The 17,657-nt window shown below is 39.7% G+C and overlaps 1 protein-coding gene across 1 annotated transcript in view; it reads left to right on the forward strand.

The window, feature by feature from the left end:
- fam171a1 (family with sequence similarity 171 member A1) overlaps positions 1-17,657 on the forward strand; it is a 193,816-nt gene that overhangs the window by 130,276 nt on the left and 45,883 nt on the right. The window contains exons 3-4 of the mRNA XM_043690324.1: positions 9,644-9,736; positions 12,069-12,227. Of these exons, the coding sequence (XP_043546259.1) occupies positions 9,644-9,736; positions 12,069-12,227 (252 nt within the window). The remainder of the gene's footprint in view (positions 1-9,643; positions 9,737-12,068; positions 12,228-17,657) is intronic.

A 17,657-nucleotide genomic window follows, 5' to 3' on the forward strand; every position in this document is an offset into this window, starting at 1 on the left:
AGGTGTCGGAGATGGTCCAGGTAAATTTAAGGTCAGGGTGGAATGTTTTGGTGAAGTTGATGAATTGCTCAATCTCCTCGCGGGAGCACGAGGTGGCGCTAATGCAGTCATCAATGTAGCGGAGGAAGAGGTGGGGAGTGGTGCCGGTGTAATTACGGAAGATCAACTGCTCTACATAGCCAACAAAGAGACAGGCATAGCTGGGGCCCATACATGTGCCCATGGCTACCCCTTTGGTCTGGAGGAAGTGGGAGGATTCAAAGGAGAAATTGTTAAGGGTGAGCACCAGTTTGGCCAAACGAATGAGAGTGTCGGTGGAAGGGTACTGTTGGGGACGTCTGGCGAGGAAAAAACGCAGGGCTTGGAGGCCATGTTAGCCCCCCTCCACTCTTCCGGCACATCACCTGTGACTATCGATGATACAAATATTTCAGCAAGCGGCCCAGCAATCACTTCTCTAGCTTCCCACAGAGTTCCAGGGTATACCTGATCAGGTCCTTGGGATTTATCCACTTTTTTGTGTTTCAAGACATCCAGCACTTCCTCCTCTGTAATAAAAACATTTTGCAAGATGTCACCATCTATTTCGCTACTTTCTTTATCTTCCATATCCTTTTCCACAGTAAATACTGATGCAAAATATTCATTTAGTATCTCCCCCATTTTCTGCTGCTCCACACAAAGGCCGCCTTGCTGATCTTTGAGGGGCCCTATTCTCTCCCTAGTTACCCTTTTGTCCTTAATGTATTTGTAAAAACCCTTTGGATTCTCCTTAATTCTGCTTGCCAAAGCTATTTCATGTCCCCTTTTTGCCCTCCTGATTTCCCTCTTAAGTATACTCCTACTTTCTTTAAGGATTCACTCAATCTATCCTGTCTATACCTTACATATTCTTCCTTCTTTTTCTTGACCAAACCCTCAATTTCTTTAGTCATCCAGCAGTCCCTTTACCTACCAGCCTTCCCTTTCACCCTAACAGGAATATACTTTCTGTGAATTCTCGTTATCTCATTTCTGAAGGCTTCCCATTTTCCAACCATCCCTTTACCAGCGCACATCTGCACCCAATCAGCTTTTGAAAGTTCTTGCCTAATACCATCAAATTGGCCTTTCCCCAATTTAGAACTTCAACTTTTAGATCTGGTCTATCCTTTTCCATCACTATTTTAAATCTAATAGAATTATGGTCGCTGGCCGCAAAGTGCTCACCCACTGACACCTCAGTCACCTGCCCTGCCTTATTTCCAAAGAGTAGGTCAGGTGTTGTACCTTCTAGGAGAAAGTGAGGACTGCAGATGCTGGAGATCAGAGCTTAAAATGTGTTGCTGGAAAAGCGCAGCAGGTCAGGCAGCATCCAAGAAGCAGGAGAATCAACATTTCGGGCATGAGCCCTTCTTCAGGAATGATTCCTGAAGAAGGGCTCATGCCCGAAACGTCAATTCTCCTGCACCTTTGATGCTGCCTGACCTGCTGCACTTTTCCAGCAACACATTTTCAGGTTTTGTACCTTCCCTAGTAGATACATCCACTTACTGAATCAGAAAATTTTCTTATACACACTTCACAGATTCCACTCCATCTAAACCCTTAACACTATGGCAGTCCCCGTCTATGTTTGGAAAGATAAAATCCCCTACCATAACCGCCCTATTATTCTTACAGATAACGGAGATCTCCTTGCAAGTTTGCTTCTCAATTTTCCTCTGACTATACAATCCCAATAAGGTGATCATCCCTTTCTTATTTCTCAGTTCCACCCAAATAACTTTCCTGGATGTATTTCCAGGAATATCCTCCCTCAGCACAGCTGTAATGTTATCCCTTATCAAAAACACCACTCCCCCTCCTCTCTTGCCTCCCTTTCTATCCTTCCTGTAGCACCGAAAAATGCTACCTCTTGCTGGCCCCCTCCCCCTTGAGAATATTCTGCACCCTCTCTGAGACATCCTTGATCCTGGCACCAGGGAAGCAACACACCATTCTGATTTTTCGGTGCTGATCACAGAAACGTCTGTCTGTACCTTGGACTAGAGAATCGACGTACCCCTCATTGCATTAGAGCCAGTTTCAATACCAGAAACTTGGCTGTTCGTGCTACGTTCCCCTGAGAATCCATCACCCCCTACATTTTCCAAAACACCATAATGTAAGGGTATGGGTGGGTTGCGCTTCGGCGGGTCGGTGTGGACTTGTTGGGCCGAAGGGCCTGTTTCCACACTGTAAGTAATCTAATCTAATCTAATCTAATCTAATCTAATCTAATCATTTGTATCCTGGAACATTAAGCTGCCAGTCCTGCCCATCCCTGAGCCATGTTTCCATCATTGCTATGATATCCCAGTCCGATGTACCTAACTATGTGTTCATCTGCTTTCCCTGTTAGCCCCTTGCACTGAACTAAATGCAGTTTAATTTGTTAGTGCCACTTTGTCCCTGCCTACTCTGATTGTTGACTCGCTTCTGTTCTCAAATGTACCAGTCTCAGATTGATCTCTTTCCTCACTATCTCCCTGGGCCCCACCCCCCCACCTTACTAGTTTAAATCCTCTCGAGCAGCTCTAGCAAATTTCCCTTCCAGTATATTCATCCCGGTGCAAACCGTCCTTCTTGTACAGGTCACTTCTACCCCAAAAGAGATTCCAATAATCCAAAAATGTGAATCCTACTTCCATACACCAGCTCCTCAGCCATGCATTCCTCTGTTCTATTCTATTCCTGCCCTCACTAGCGTGTAGCACCGGGAGTAATCCAGATATTACTACTCTCGAGGACCTCCTTTTTAAATTCCTGCCTAACGTTTTGTAATCTCCCTTCAGAATCTCAACCTTTTCCCTTCCTATGTCATTGGTTCCATATACAGACCTCTTGCTGGCCCCCTCCCCCTTGAGAATATTCTGCACCCTCTCTGAGACATCCTTGATCCTGGCACCAGGGAAGCAACACACCATTCTGATTTTTTGGTGCTGATCACAGAAACGTCTGTCTGTACCTTGGACTAGAGAATCGACGTACCCCTCATTGCATTAGAGCCAGTCTCAATACCAGAAACTTGGCTGTTCGTGCTACGTTCCCCTGAGAATCCATCACCCCCTACATTTTCCAAAACACCATAATTGTTTGAAATGGGTATAGCCAGAGAAGACTCCTGCAATAGCTGCCCACCTCGCTTACCTTTCCTGGAGTTAACCCATCTATGTGACTGTACCTGAGAGTTTTCCCCTTTCCTATAACTGCCATCCATCACATACTGTTGCTGTTGCAAATTCCTCATTGCCTCTAACTGTCTCCAACCGATCCATTCGATCTGAAAAGATTCACAACCAACAGCATTTATTGCAGATATGATCCGTAGTAACCCCTAAACTCTCTTTAAACTCCCACATCTGACAAGAATTGCATATCACCCTCTTAAAGGCCATTTTGCTCCCTCACAATCTACAGACCCAGAAAATAACACCATCTTATTCCTCTAAAAAACACTGCCCCAGGTTAAATTAATATTTATGGCTTATATTTTAAGTTTAATGAAGAGACATATCTCAAAAAACATACAATCAAGAAAGAACCCACTCTATGCACTACTGCAGACTTTCTGTAGGAAACACTTAAAAATAATACACTTATCTGCTTCTCTACTGTGATCTTTGCCCAAAGAGTTCCTCCAAGATCAGTTGTGAATTTCACTATTTGTTAATTTTCCCAGACACACTCCGATGTCCAGCGATACATGCATTAAAACAGCAAAGGCAGGAACTGTGCAGGTTCACTGCTGTGTCAGTTTCTTTCTCACTCCCTCCTGCACTGACTTCACCATGTGCTACCTTTGTTTGTTGTTCTTCCTTTTAAAACTGCTATGGTTTTGACTGTTTTTGGACTCCCCCATCCCGAGGGAAAAACCTCATCGATTTACCCTACCCATGCCCCTCATGATTTCAAATACCTCTATAAGGTTACCCCTTAGCCTCCGATGCTCCAGGGAAAGTAGCCCTAGTCTATTCAGCCTCTCCCTGTGCTCAAAGCATCCAACTCTGGCAATATCTTTATAAAACCTTTTCTGAACCCTTTCAAGTCTCACAATATCCTTCTTACTGCAGGTAGACCAGAATTGCATGCAGTATTCCAATAGTGGCCTAACCAATGTCCTATACAGCCATAATATCACCTCCCAACTTCTAAACACAATTCACTGACTCATAAAGGCAAGCATACCAAACTCGTCCTTCACTGTCCTATCTACCTGCCACTGTACTTTCAAGGAACTATGAACCTGTGTTCCAAGGTCTCTTTGTTCAACAACACGTTAGAATAAGCTTAAATTGAAAGAGTTAGCAAATAAATTCAAGGTAGAAAATAATGCAAGCAGGTGATGTGCAAAGTGATTTTGACACTTGTGGAATTAATTTCAGGTTTACCTTCTAAGATCTCACAGCTAGCATTAGCTGAGATACCGTTAGAAATAAAAAAAAATCTTGACTTTTTTTGTTCATTCACTAAATTAGTCAGAAAAGGAGAGGGATAAAGGAAACAGAATAATAGAAAAGGAAATTGAATTCATTCTCCAATTCCCAATGTTACTTTGGTCTAATTCCACTACTCTTGTCAAATTATAATTAATTTCAATTATTAACACCAACACTGATGTTAAGACATTTATAAGTAAAGAGTAAAAATTCTTGCATTTGTGCAGGATGTCCCAAAGCACTCTGTAGCCCATGAAGTATAATCATTAATGTAGTGGAATTTTTTTTTTTGTATAGTGCGAGGAATTAAAATACAAAGAGTTAGATGTTTCATTAGGGCTCTACAATATTTTGATTTGAGCACTCCTTAAGTAATATGAGGCAGACCTTGAAAAGGACATATTGGTCTTGGATTTGTAGCTTAGATTTCCCAAATTGTAACCAGAACTCCAAAGGTTATGAGGATAAATTGCACAAAATATGATTGTTTTCCTTGTAGTTTCCAAGATTAATGTCAGTGTTTTTAAGATCTTAATCAGAGTAACTTGAATAGTTTGAGGAAAGACATTCCCGCTGTTTGTGGAGTTTAGGACGTGGTCTAAAATTAGAACAAGAGCTTTTCTGGAATGATGTTAGGAAACAATTCACCAGCAATAGATGGTAGAGATTTGGAAATCTCTTCAGTAAATTATATTGGATATTAGATCAATTGTTAATTTTAAAACCAAAATTTATAGGTTTTTATTACCTCTTGTTATTATGAGGCATGGGATAAAGCTGGGTATTTGAAGTCAAGTCACTGATCATCACTGAATGGTGCAGGAGGCTCGAGGTAAATTCCTCTATTTATGTGTGATGTAGGAATCTTGAACTAAGTGCAAGAAAGCTGATATTTTTCACGGTCATTTAGCTTGCTTGCTTCAGGAGCCAGAATGTACCATAATTACAAATGTAAGCAAACTGTTAAAATACTTGTTCCATCTTTATTATCATGAACACTTAAGCATCAGATATAAAAACAGTATTTAATTAGACCCTCAGGAAGTTCTGGTTGTGAAAATGCAAACACTAATTATCTGTCTTTTTGCATTATATTTAAAGCCAAAGAAGCATGTTTTCAGTTTATTGAAGTGTTGAATTTCAGACACTAAAATATTAACTCAGTGGTAACCACTAACAAAACTTGAAGCAATACTGGGCTGATAAGTGGCAAATGGAGTTCAACCTGGAAAAGTGTGAAGTGATTCACTTTGGGAGATCGAATTTGAATGCAGAATACAGGGTTAAAAGCAAGATTCTTGGTTGTGTGAAGGAAAAGAGGGATTTGGAGTCCACATCCATAGATCCCTCAAAGTTCCCACCCAAGTTGATAGGGTTATCAAGAAGGCATATGGTGTGTTGGCTTTCATTAGCAGGGGGTTGGGTTTAAGAACCATGAGTTTATGCTGCAGCTCTATAGAGCCCTGGTCAGACCATACATGGAATATTGTGTTCAGTTCTGGTCGCCTCATTATAGGAAGGATGCGGAAGTGTTAGAGAGGGAACAAAGGCGATTTACCAGGATGCTGCATGAACTGGAAAGCATGTCTTATGAAGAAAGGTTGCTGGAACTAGGGCTTTTCACAATGGAGTGAAGAAGGATTGAGAGGTGACTTGATAGAAGTGTACAAGATGTTGAGAGGCAAAGATAGAGTGGATAGAGACTTTTCCCCAAGACGGAAATGTCTATCACAAGGGGGCATAATTTTAAGGTAATTGGTGGAAGGTTTAGGGGAGATGTTACATGTAAGTTCTTTACTCAGAGAGTGGTGGGTGCATGGAATGCATTGCCAGCAATGGTAGTAGAGTTAGCTACATCAGGGACATTTAAGCAACTCTTGGGTATGCAGATGGAAGATAGTACAATGATGGTTAGTCTGATCTTAGAGTAGGATAAAAGGTTGGCACAACATCGAGGGCTGAAGCGCGTGTACTGTGCTGTACTTTTCGATATTCAATGTTCTGTGTATAACACAGGTTTTGGGGTGGTGTTTAGAATAAAATTAAAAATTAAAATAAAGAACTTGAAAACATATATTGTGACTCAAGGAAAAGCAACCATTGTGCTGATGTCAGAATATAAACACAGGCGTAGTGTGATACTAAGTTTCAAATTGGCAGCTTTGCTGGGATTGCCGATGTACTGGCTCTTAATAGGATTGTTAAAAATTGATTTAGATTGGCTTTATTGTTCACCTCTGCAAAAATTGTTAGCTTTGGGAGGGTGTTTTTGACCAGCTTACATTGGTCTTTGACTGGTCCAGCAACAAAAATTGCTGGCAAGTTCCCGGGGAGCTGGAACTGTGAGATCAATTGATTTGATTAGTTCTTCAAACTGATCTCGCTGACCAGCTAACTGATGTACTTCTGTTGACTCACTAGATGTATTGCTGTTTTCTTATGGAGATCCTGAAAGAGAGAAGACTAATCCTTTTCAAAGCCCATCTTGCTATTGATACTGCTTATATTTCCTGTTAAATATAAATCACAACAGATTACTTTTATTGCTGTTATTTAACAATGTAATGCTACATTTCAGAAGTAATAAGCTGTAAAACATTTGGTGCCTGAAGATTTGACAGGGAGCTAGAAATTTTTTTCATTTTACTTTAACAGTCAGTACTCACTGATTTGCAGAACTTGTAAATGTCATTAGCCTTTCCCATTGGGCTATTAATACTCAGGGTAAATCATTATTTTCTTTATGAAGCAGAGTTAAAAATAATGGATCTTAATTAAAGAAGATGGTGTCACATTCTTGACAGCTGTGCACTGCAGGTCCTCAATGTGAAAATTTGTAATCAGGCAAACTTTGTCCTCTTCACATAAGACTGTAGAACTTTCTTTAGGCCCACATCAGTGACAGAATGAAGTAGGAAGACATTAGTTTATCATCCGGAAGATGGCACCTTTGACATCACTTCAGATTATGAGTGGAAATCTGCGATTGTATGGCTCAAATCAGCAAGTGTCTGACCAAGAACTGAATGTGCTGCCAGCTAAACTAAACTAGCATCTGTAGAGTTTGTGCTTTCAAAGGATTGTGTGGACAGCTGCCAAGCGGTCTAGCTTGTGATCAGTAGAGAGTGAATTTATGCGCAATAAGGACCAGGTATGAATAAGCTCCTAGCGTGGTAAGCAAGCCTGGAAGTCTTGGCATTTGATGAAACTATTTAACTTGGTGTAAGTGCTAGCCATCTATAATGTATTGCACTTGCAGAATATAAACATGTTGTAAAATTACTAATGCATAAAATAATGGTTCATAATAATGTATAAAATAATACCCATTCTTCCATCATTTGCATCTTACCATCCTTGACATCCATCAGTGTAATGCTCAGCCAAAAATAGCTCCTATCAAAGGAACCTGCTCTCCAAAATGATCAGAAATATGTAATTGTTCTCTTTAATTTCTAACCCTGGTAAAGTATCTCCTTAATGTGTGGACCTGTAGAAATGAAATCCCGCACCTCCTGTTCAACCCATTTGCACTGTGCAAACTTTCTCATTCTGTCAATGCACTTAAGAACATTGGAATTCCTGACTGGATCAACATAGAGCAGGTTGGCAATAAAATGCATCACTTAGACTTAAATTACCATTGGGCTACATTAAACTATTACAAAAAGGTGTTGAAAATCATGCAACCATGTCTACTTATATTTTATTTGCCAGCATCTGTTGTTACAATAAATCTCCCACATGTATGTTAAAGATTTTCCTTCAATTATACGATGGTGCTACAAAATCTAATACCACAGTGTAATAGGATATAAATTCTTACCATAATGTGCCATACATTGTAAATGTACCTAATTTCACCCAAGTTGATAAAGCAGAGGCTGAATACCTTTGAGAAAGAAAGAATAGAATTGATGGGGTGAGTTTTTTTTTCAATTGCATGATCCTGTTCTCATTTTGGCATTTTCTCTCATTGTCACATAGCTTTTCACTTTCATGACCTTCCCCCACCCCTGTTTTTCTGTCTGGCTTCTATAATCTGTCTGGCTCTCATAACCAATCTTTCAACATGTGTTTAAGAATCTGTAAAGGCAGGTGGAGAAAGGAACAAATTGAATCAATTGTTGGCAATACTTGTGAAAGTTGGCCGTTAGGCAAACTATCTTTATATCTTAACAAACCTTAGAACACTCACTCTAAGACATTTCTTCATGAAGCAAGACCAGATTTTGTAACCTTTTAAAGGAAACGTATAGAATTTAAAGCAGTTACAATAACACTGGCATATCTAGTCATGTCTGTTAATTAGACTGAATTACTTAAGTAGCATTTCAGTACCACTCCTGAATAGTTCGCTGAAAATTTTAAACCTTCGCATCAGTTACTTCTAATGCAAAAATGCACAATACTTAATCTAGATTATACTAATGACTCACTCATGGCTAAAAGATGTGATTGAACTAAAAAGGTATGGAGCCCAACCAATTTCTTTTTGGGGGCAGTGGGTAAGGGAATAATAGATGTGGGTCCTGAACTTATTATACAGCAAATCTCAAAAACAACCTCTAAAAGTGATTAATTTTTATGTAATTTTCAAATAATTATTTTTGAAATGCTGCTTTTTTTTTCAAAGAAAAGTTGTCAATTGCTCAATGTTTCTTGAATCATATTATCCAAGGGGGAGGATAATCAGATTCTGGAGTCCTTGGCAATCTTGCATTTTCGTTTTGTGGGTTTGCATTTGCGAAATGTTGGTTAGATGGATCCAGTAGGGAGCCTGGAGACTCTATAAATGATGACCTTGTAGTCTGTTTCATGAAAAATTAATTGACTGGAAAACATTAATTCACAGCCTGAAAGGGGCTTGTCTGGAGCCACCGGACCAATTTGGTTGTTTGCGCATTTATGAGTTGCCAATCATCTATGATGCTGCTGTGCTATTCACTTGTAAATTGCAAGTTTGTGAGAAGTCTTCCATACTGCAGTATCATGATTTAGAAATCTATTTACTATCCAAATTAATAATCATATTAAAATTAGTACGTGAAAAGCTTGTAAATTGTAATGTTGCAGTTTTTGGAAAATAGATATTTTTTTAAAATTCTGTACTTTTTAGCTTCCTGCAATGCCACAAGGACTCTGTTAATATACACAGCTATTTTGATCTATTTCTTTATCAGTGTTTTCATCTGTGAGCTTGCTTCTCCATCCTGAACGGTCAGCAACCCTAATGGTGTATGAAGATGTTGTTCAGATTGTCTCAGGATTTCAGGGTATGTACTGACAGAATATGACAAATAATTTCAAACCATTTCTTAAATAGGAAAAAACCGTGACTTCACACCAGAACTGCTTTTTAAGTGATTATGTTTCTTTTTAAGTTGGTAAGCTATGTTTAAAAAGACTGTGCAATATTTTTGTAAAGGAACATTATTTTACTGCACTTAAAAAAATGATATCCTTTATAAACTGGAATGTATGGTGTAAACATATTTATGAGAGTCCAGAACAGCATTCACCACCGCTGTTCCTCTGAAACTGATGACAGTACCTAAAGTCCATATTCATGCTGTTAAACACTGAGACATAATTGGGTTTTTAATAACTTAACTACAGTTGAATTTATATTTGCAGTTAATATTATATTTGTAGTTAAGATTTATATTAACTAAACCTGATTTTATATTTGTATAATGTCAACTGTTTCCATTCTATTAAGTGCAAGCTTTTAATATACTTTTAAGGTTGCATATTGCAGCTTCTAATAAATACGAAAAATCATTTATTTTAATCTCTGGAAAATGTCTCAAATGTAAAGGATATTTGATGCTTTTTACTTCCTAATTTGTGGTGTCTAAAATTAGCTGATTGGTTGCTTGGCCTGCTTGATCATTTCCTGTTGCCAGACCTCTGAAAATCCTCTAGACTAGTACTGGATTCAAACGGACATCCACAAAGCTGAAATTCATGTAACAGAGAATGCCAGATCTTTGTAGGGCTTTTTTTTAGAAGTCAACACTATGAGTGTTATTGCTTCATTGATGACAATAGAGTCTGGGCCATAGTTTCCTCTATTTTTATCCCACAGAATCTCAATCTGATGTTTTTCCATCCAGAATAACATGTTTGATGAAATCACATCATTGTTTTTTCTTAGATAATCAACATAGCCTGATAAATATTGGCTTCTTCTCTACCCCATCTACTCCATTCAACTATGGAAGAGAGATCATCTATGTAATTAGCATCATAAAATCCCTAAAGTGCTGGCAGAGGCCATTTGGCCCATTGTGTCTGCTCTGAGTCTCTGAAGAGCATCCCACCCAGAACCACATTTCTTTCCTGCACTTTGTTTGGTTATTGGTACTTTGCAGCATTTTATAAATTGGATTTATGAAGGTAATGTTGTATTCGGGTCTCCAATCAGTTGGTGCTTTCTCAACATCTGACCAGAGGTTAGTGTGCTGAGTCCAGTAGAAGTTGCAAAGTCAGGTCAGCTTCATATTATATTGTGGATGTGTAAGGTTCTTTCAGGCAGAGGGTACTCACTGGAGGAGTAATGGAAAATTACAGATGTGATGCATAAGAACACAACTATCTGCAATCTTTGCAGAGATTGATAATATTTCTAGAATGCATTTCATTCTTTGCAAGTGGGTTATCAAAAATCCATGCCACGTGGTGAAAAATTGAAACTCTTGTCTGGAGTTAAAAGGTGGAGTGGCACAGAATGAGGTGTATGTCAGGAAGAGATAGGGATGGGAACACAGAGAACAGTGTATGGAATCTGAGGAAAGAATGCATCTAATGTTTGTTCCAGTTGGCACTGACACCTTTATGGCAAATGTTTTGGGTGGTCTTGCTTAGACTGGAGTCTTCTTCTCTACAGTCCTAAAATCTGCATCAAATTCCATATGAGCATTGCAGTCTAGCTGCTTGTCAACTTGTTGTTGCAGATGGACAGCCACTAGTGGATGCAGTTCATCTTTGATACACCCTTATCTTTCTTGCATCTTCAATTTTTCTCCTTATTCCTCCTTTCAAACAACAGTGGTAAAGGGTTATTCCCTATCATGAAAACAAAATGTTAGTGCCACAAGCCATGACCCAACTTCCTGGCTGATTGAAACAACCACAAATAAGAATAAAATCCTTAAGACGCTGCTACAAATCTTTTCTCAGAGATCTTTTAATTAATGTTCATAAAACGGTTTAAGTACGCAAGTTAAATGGAAAGGTGTATTACATGAGGCTACAACTTGCCTGCAAACCACAATTAGATCATTGGAGCCTAACTTAAAAATTGCAAACCCATGGCATCTTTTGGTGCAATTGTAAAACCTAACCACAAAATTAATTAGGCAAATTCCACCTGAATCACGATTTGTGTTGATTCTTCTCTCACCCACCCGCAAAGATTACATCTGATGTTTTGAGAAATAACACCATTATTATCTTTATTTACTCTAGGATTCATGAGAAAATGGGTGCTGGAATGAAATAATTTATAATTAATGTTTCATTAGTTGACCCTGAAATGTAATGCTTGTATGGTAATGTCTTACGAAAAGCGATTGATAAGTCCTTATTTATTTTGACCCATAGGTGCTCTAATTCAGCCTAGAATCCAGTTCCAGAGAAGGTCTCTCAACTTGCCAAAGAACTCAACCTATCGAAATCTGGTAGCTTTTCTTACAGTAGCTGCCACCCCTTGGGAAGTAGGTGATTTCCCATATCTTCAAGGAATTGATGTAAATCGAACAGGTAAGGCACAGATATTAAACAGTGCAAACTCTTACGCAGAGTTAAAATGTCATATTACTCTGTTCGATGCATTTCACAAATGGTGCAGCAATTACTGCCAACTAATTTACTACTTTACATTGCTAACATAATTCAATATGACTACAAAATATTGTCACACTTCCTCTAAAAAAGTCTAAATTACCTTCATTTTGATTTTCACACAAAAGAAAGTAGAGCAAACAGTAATTTCATCATTCTCCTCAGTGGAAATGTTTTAAGATGATCAAACATGATGCATAAATGGCTACTCCTACTGGTATAAATCTCTCAATTGATACTGCTTCCAGCATATTTCCAGGCAGTGTATTCCAAACCTTAACTACTCACTGTGTGAAAAAGTTTCCTGTCACATCCCTTTTACTTCCTTTGAAAATTAGTTTAAATCTATGGCCTCTCATTCATAATCCTGTTATGAGTAGGAACAGTTTCTCTCTATCTACTCTATCCAGTTCTCTCAAGGTTTTGAAAACCTCAGTCAAATCTCCTCTCAGCCTTTTCCTTTCTCAGCTCCAACTTATTTAATTTCTCTTCGTAATTGAAGCTTCTCAACTCTGAAACAATTTTCATAAACTTCTTTTGCACCATCTCCATAGCATTCACTTCCTTCCTGATAATGCGGTAGCCTGAACTGCACACAGTACTCCAGCTGAGGTCTAATCAGTGCCTTTACAAGTTCAGCACAAACTCCTTGCTCTTGTTAAAGAGCAAGGATACATATTGTATCCTAGGCTGTGTAAATAAAGCCTAGGATACAATATGCTTTATTAACAGGTCTCTTTGCCTATCCTGTTACCTTTAATGACTTATGTCCATGTACACCCAGGTCTCTCTTTTCCTGCACACTGTTTAGAATAGCAACTTTTAATTTTATACTGTCCCTCCATGTTCTCGGTAGCAAAGTGTAGCATCTCTCACTTCTCTGCATTGAACTTCATCTGCTGCTTCTCTGTCCACTCCACTAACTCCAAAATGGCATTTTGAAGTTCTACACTATCCTTGTCACAGTATACAGAGCTCCCAAGTTTTGTATCTTCCCCAAACTTTCAAATAGTCCCTTGTACACCAAGGGCTAGATCATTAACATAAATCAGCATATAAATCAAGGGTCCCAAATCAACCCCTGGGGAACTCCACTACAAGCTTTCCTCCAACCTATAAAAATACCTGTTAACAATTATTATCTTTTTCCTATGTCCACCCTGCTACTACATCTTTTCATTCCATGAACTCTAACATTGTTCTGAAGTCTGTTGTGCGGCATTATGTCAAAGACCTTTTGGAAGTCCTTGTACATCAAATCAACAGCATAACCCTCATTAACCCCTCTCTGATGCCTCTTCAAAGACTCCCGGTTTGCTAAAAAATTATTGTCACTGAGGAAACCCATGCTGTCTCCCCTTACACACATTTCCATGTCACCATTAATTTTATTCAGATTCATTGTTTCTCAAATTGAAATTAACTGCTCTGTAATTGTTGGTTTATCCTTACACTCTGTCTTGAATAATTGTAAAAATTTTTCTTTTCTCCACTCTGGTGGCACCTCTAGGCTAAGAAAGAATGAAATTTTGACCAGTGCCTCTGCAATTTCCATTCCTGCTTCCTTTAGTATTCTCAGTTATATGCATTTGGTCCCAATGCTTTGCCAGCTATAAGTACAGTCTATCCAATACCTCCCCCTTTCCATCCAGTGAACTCTGGATTAATTTATCCTTTGAGGGACTATATCTTACCTATTATTAAGACATCTCTTCTTTGAAGGTAGACCGCTGTTCAGCTACAGGTTTTCCTGCAGTATGTCCCAGCCAGCTCTGTTTTTCTCACTGGAGTCAACCATGTCCCAGTTAATGATTTTTATTCTGTTTTATTACTCTGTGTCAGGATGGAAATGGCTTGGAGAAGAGCCTGCAGCTAGTGGTATTCCCATGTATTAGTTACCCTTTTCCTTGATGGCATTGATCATGGCTTTGGCAAGTACTTTGTAAGGACCCTCAGTGAATTTGTGCAGCACATTTTGTAGATGGCACAAGTTGCTGCTACTAAACATCGGTAGTGGAAGGATTGAATCTTTGTGGCTGTCATGCCAATCAAGCAAGATGTTTTATCCTGGATAGTGTCAAGTTTCTTGAATATCATTGGAGCTGCACTCAATCAGACAATTGGGGAGTATCTCTTCACACTCCACATTAGATTGTAGACAGGCTTTGGGGAGTAAGGACCTGAGTTACTCACCACAGGGTTCTTAACCTCTGACCTGCTCCTGTAGCCATAGTATTTATAAAGCTGTTCCAGTTAAGTTTTTGCTGAATGGTAACCCCCCTCCCCATGAGGAACATGTCAGATTCAGTGATGGTGATGCCATGGAATGTCAAGAGGCAATGGTTAGATTCTTTCTGCTTGAAAATGATCAATACCTGGCATTTTGCCAAATGAATATCACTTGTTCATTGTTCTTCTCCACTGTCAGAGACCTTATGATATGGTGACCAATACCCCATCAATGTCATTTGATCTACTGGGCCCACCTCATTCCCAAGAACCAGGTCAATCAGTGCTTCTTCACTCCTTGAGCTGCTGCAGAAATTCTCCTGTTTACATTCTTGCTTGGCCTCTCTGCCATTTACACTGTCACTATCTCAATCTACTTCCAGTTACTTAGGTCTCCCATTATGACAACTCTATAATATTTAATAATGAACCCTCTGTGACATTCTGTTTCTCCAGCATTGCATTGTCCTCCTTAATGAACACTGCAATTCCTCTTCTTGCATTCCTGAACAGGAATATTTAACCAGTTATGTTGTTCTTTGAGCCAGGTCACTGTTATAGCTATAAACACCACCTTAATTCCACATTTACCACCTGTGCTTTCAGTTTATCAAATCTCATTTATTGTATGCAATACATTCACAAACATCCTGTTTTAGAATATTTTAATTGATTAACTGTTCTCTATTATAGTGCTAATTGTCACTGCAAGTATTTTGCAAAGAAGATCCTTTGCAGCCAACAAACCTCAAGTTTATTCATGAGGAAGCCCATGATTTTCCTTGTGGGTTTTGTGGCTTCGTTAAAGTAATTGGAACATTTTGAGAATCAAGCATGGTCTTATTTATCTAGTCTTGCTCCATTTGTATATGTTAAGTGAGAAACCTAGTCAGAAATACTGCAAAGGAGAAATTCTGCTGAGGCTGGCAATCTGAAATAAAAACCTGAAATGCTGGAAGTACTCAGCCGTTTGGGCAACATCTGTGGAGAGAGAAACAGTTAAGGTTTTCGGGTGGATAACGTTTCATCAAATGAATGGTCATTGATCCAACTCAATTGAATTGAATTTTAGTTCCAGGATCCAATTGTGGCACTCACCTAAATTCAAGGGCACTAGAAAAGATTTTTAGTTAGGCGGCCAAACTAATTAGGCTGTGAGGTCCAATAGGATCTCCAAGGCTGTGGATGGCTGGCACTCTGTGAGTTGCTAGCTGTAGGATGGTGACCATAAATGCGCGACAGAATAGAGGCAGCCTCAGAAGTCTTGTAAATGGTGTAAACTGTACTGTGGCCACCCACCACTGCCAAGCCATTCACGCTGAGAAAAGCATATTTCCCAGGATACTGCAGTCATGAATCTCATGACCCACTGACCCATGTTCAGCTGCTTTGCGGGATGTGCCTTTAATTGCTGTGGCCTACAGTCATTGGATTGCCAGTACTCAGTCAATGAACTCCAGCCAGATTGTGGGATCTTGGCTGTTAACTAGTAAACTCACACGGTGTATGAATTCCCTTCACTTCAATCAGTCACCCTTCAGTTCCCCCAGAACCTCCCTGAAAATATGCTAGAGGCAGGAACATGCAGATAGAGGAAATAAATTAGTTGATAGTAAGACATTGTTGACATGCCTGACTCCAGCTCAGGATAAATACTCAAACTTAGTATTTGTGAGGCCTTCAACAAGGTCCCGCATAGTAGATTGGTTAGTAAGGTTGGATCACATGGGATCCAGAGAGGGCTAGCCAAGTGAATACAAAATTGGCTTGATGGTAGGAGACAGAGGGTGGTGGTAGAGGGTTGTGGACCAGTGGTGTGCCACAAGGATTCAGTTTGGTTTCACAGGGCGGCGCAACATCGAGGGCTGAAGGGCCTGTACTGCACTGTAATATTCTGTGTTTTGTGATTGGTGCTGGGTCCATTGTTGTTCGCCATTTAGATAAACGATTTGGATGAGTATACAGGACGCATCGTTAGTAAGTTTGTGGATGACACCAAAATTGGTGGTATACTAAACAATGACAAAAGTTATCAAACCATACAACAGGATCTTCATCAACTGGGTCAGTGGGTCAAGGAATGGAAGATGGAGTTTAACTTACATAAATGTGCCGTGTTGCATTTTGGTGAAACAAGCCAGGGCAGGACTTATGCAGTTAATGATGGGACTGTGGAAGTCTTGTCAAGCAGAGAGACCAAAGGGTGCAGATACATAGTTCCTTGAACATGGCGTCACATGTAAACAAGGTGGTGAAGAAGGCATTTGGCAAGCTTGCCTTTATTGGTCAGAGCATTGAGTATAGGAGTTGGGCTGTACAAGATGTTGATAAAGTCACATTTGAAGTACTGCATGTAATTCTGATCATTCTGCTACAGGATGGATGTTATTAAACTGAAAAGGGTACAAAATAGATTTACAAGGATGTTACCGAGACTGGAAGGTTTGAGTTATAAGGAGAGGCTGGATAGGCTGGGACTTATTCCCTGGACTGTAGGAAGCTGAGGGGTGACCTTGAAGTTGTATATAAAATCATGAGAGGTATAGATGAGATGAATAGACAAAGTCTTTTCCCCAGGGTAGACAGTCCAAATTAGAAGGCACAAGTGCTTTAAAAGGGACCTGAGGGCAACTGCTTCACAGAGGGTGGTGCGTATATGGAACAAGCTGTCAGAGGAAGTGGTAAAGGCGGGTGCAATTACAATATTTAAAAGACATTTGGACGGGTACATGGATAGAAAAGGTTTAGAGGGACATGGGCCAAATGCAAGCAAATGGGACTAGTTCAGTTTAGAAAGCCAAGTCGACATGGATGATTTAGGCCGAAGGGTCTGTTTTTTTGCTGTATGACTCTGACTTTATCCCTTCTTCAGGAATGAGGAAAGTTGGTCCAGCAGGCTAAGATAAAAGATAGGGAGGAGGGACTTGGGGGAGGGACGTCGGAAATGTGATGGGTGGAAAGAGGTCAAGGTGAGGGTGATATGTCAGACTGGGGTGGGGGCGGAGAGGTCGGGAAGAAGATTGCAGGTTAGGAAGGTGGTGCTGAATTTGATGGATTTGACTGAGACAGGCTGGGGGGAGGGGAAATGAGGAAACTGGTGAAATCCGAGTTCATCCCTTG

Source organism: Chiloscyllium plagiosum, chromosome 5, assembly GCF_004010195.1.
Source record: "Chiloscyllium plagiosum isolate BGI_BamShark_2017 chromosome 5, ASM401019v2, whole genome shotgun sequence".
Taxonomy (NCBI): domain Eukaryota; kingdom Metazoa; phylum Chordata; class Chondrichthyes; order Orectolobiformes; family Hemiscylliidae; genus Chiloscyllium; species Chiloscyllium plagiosum.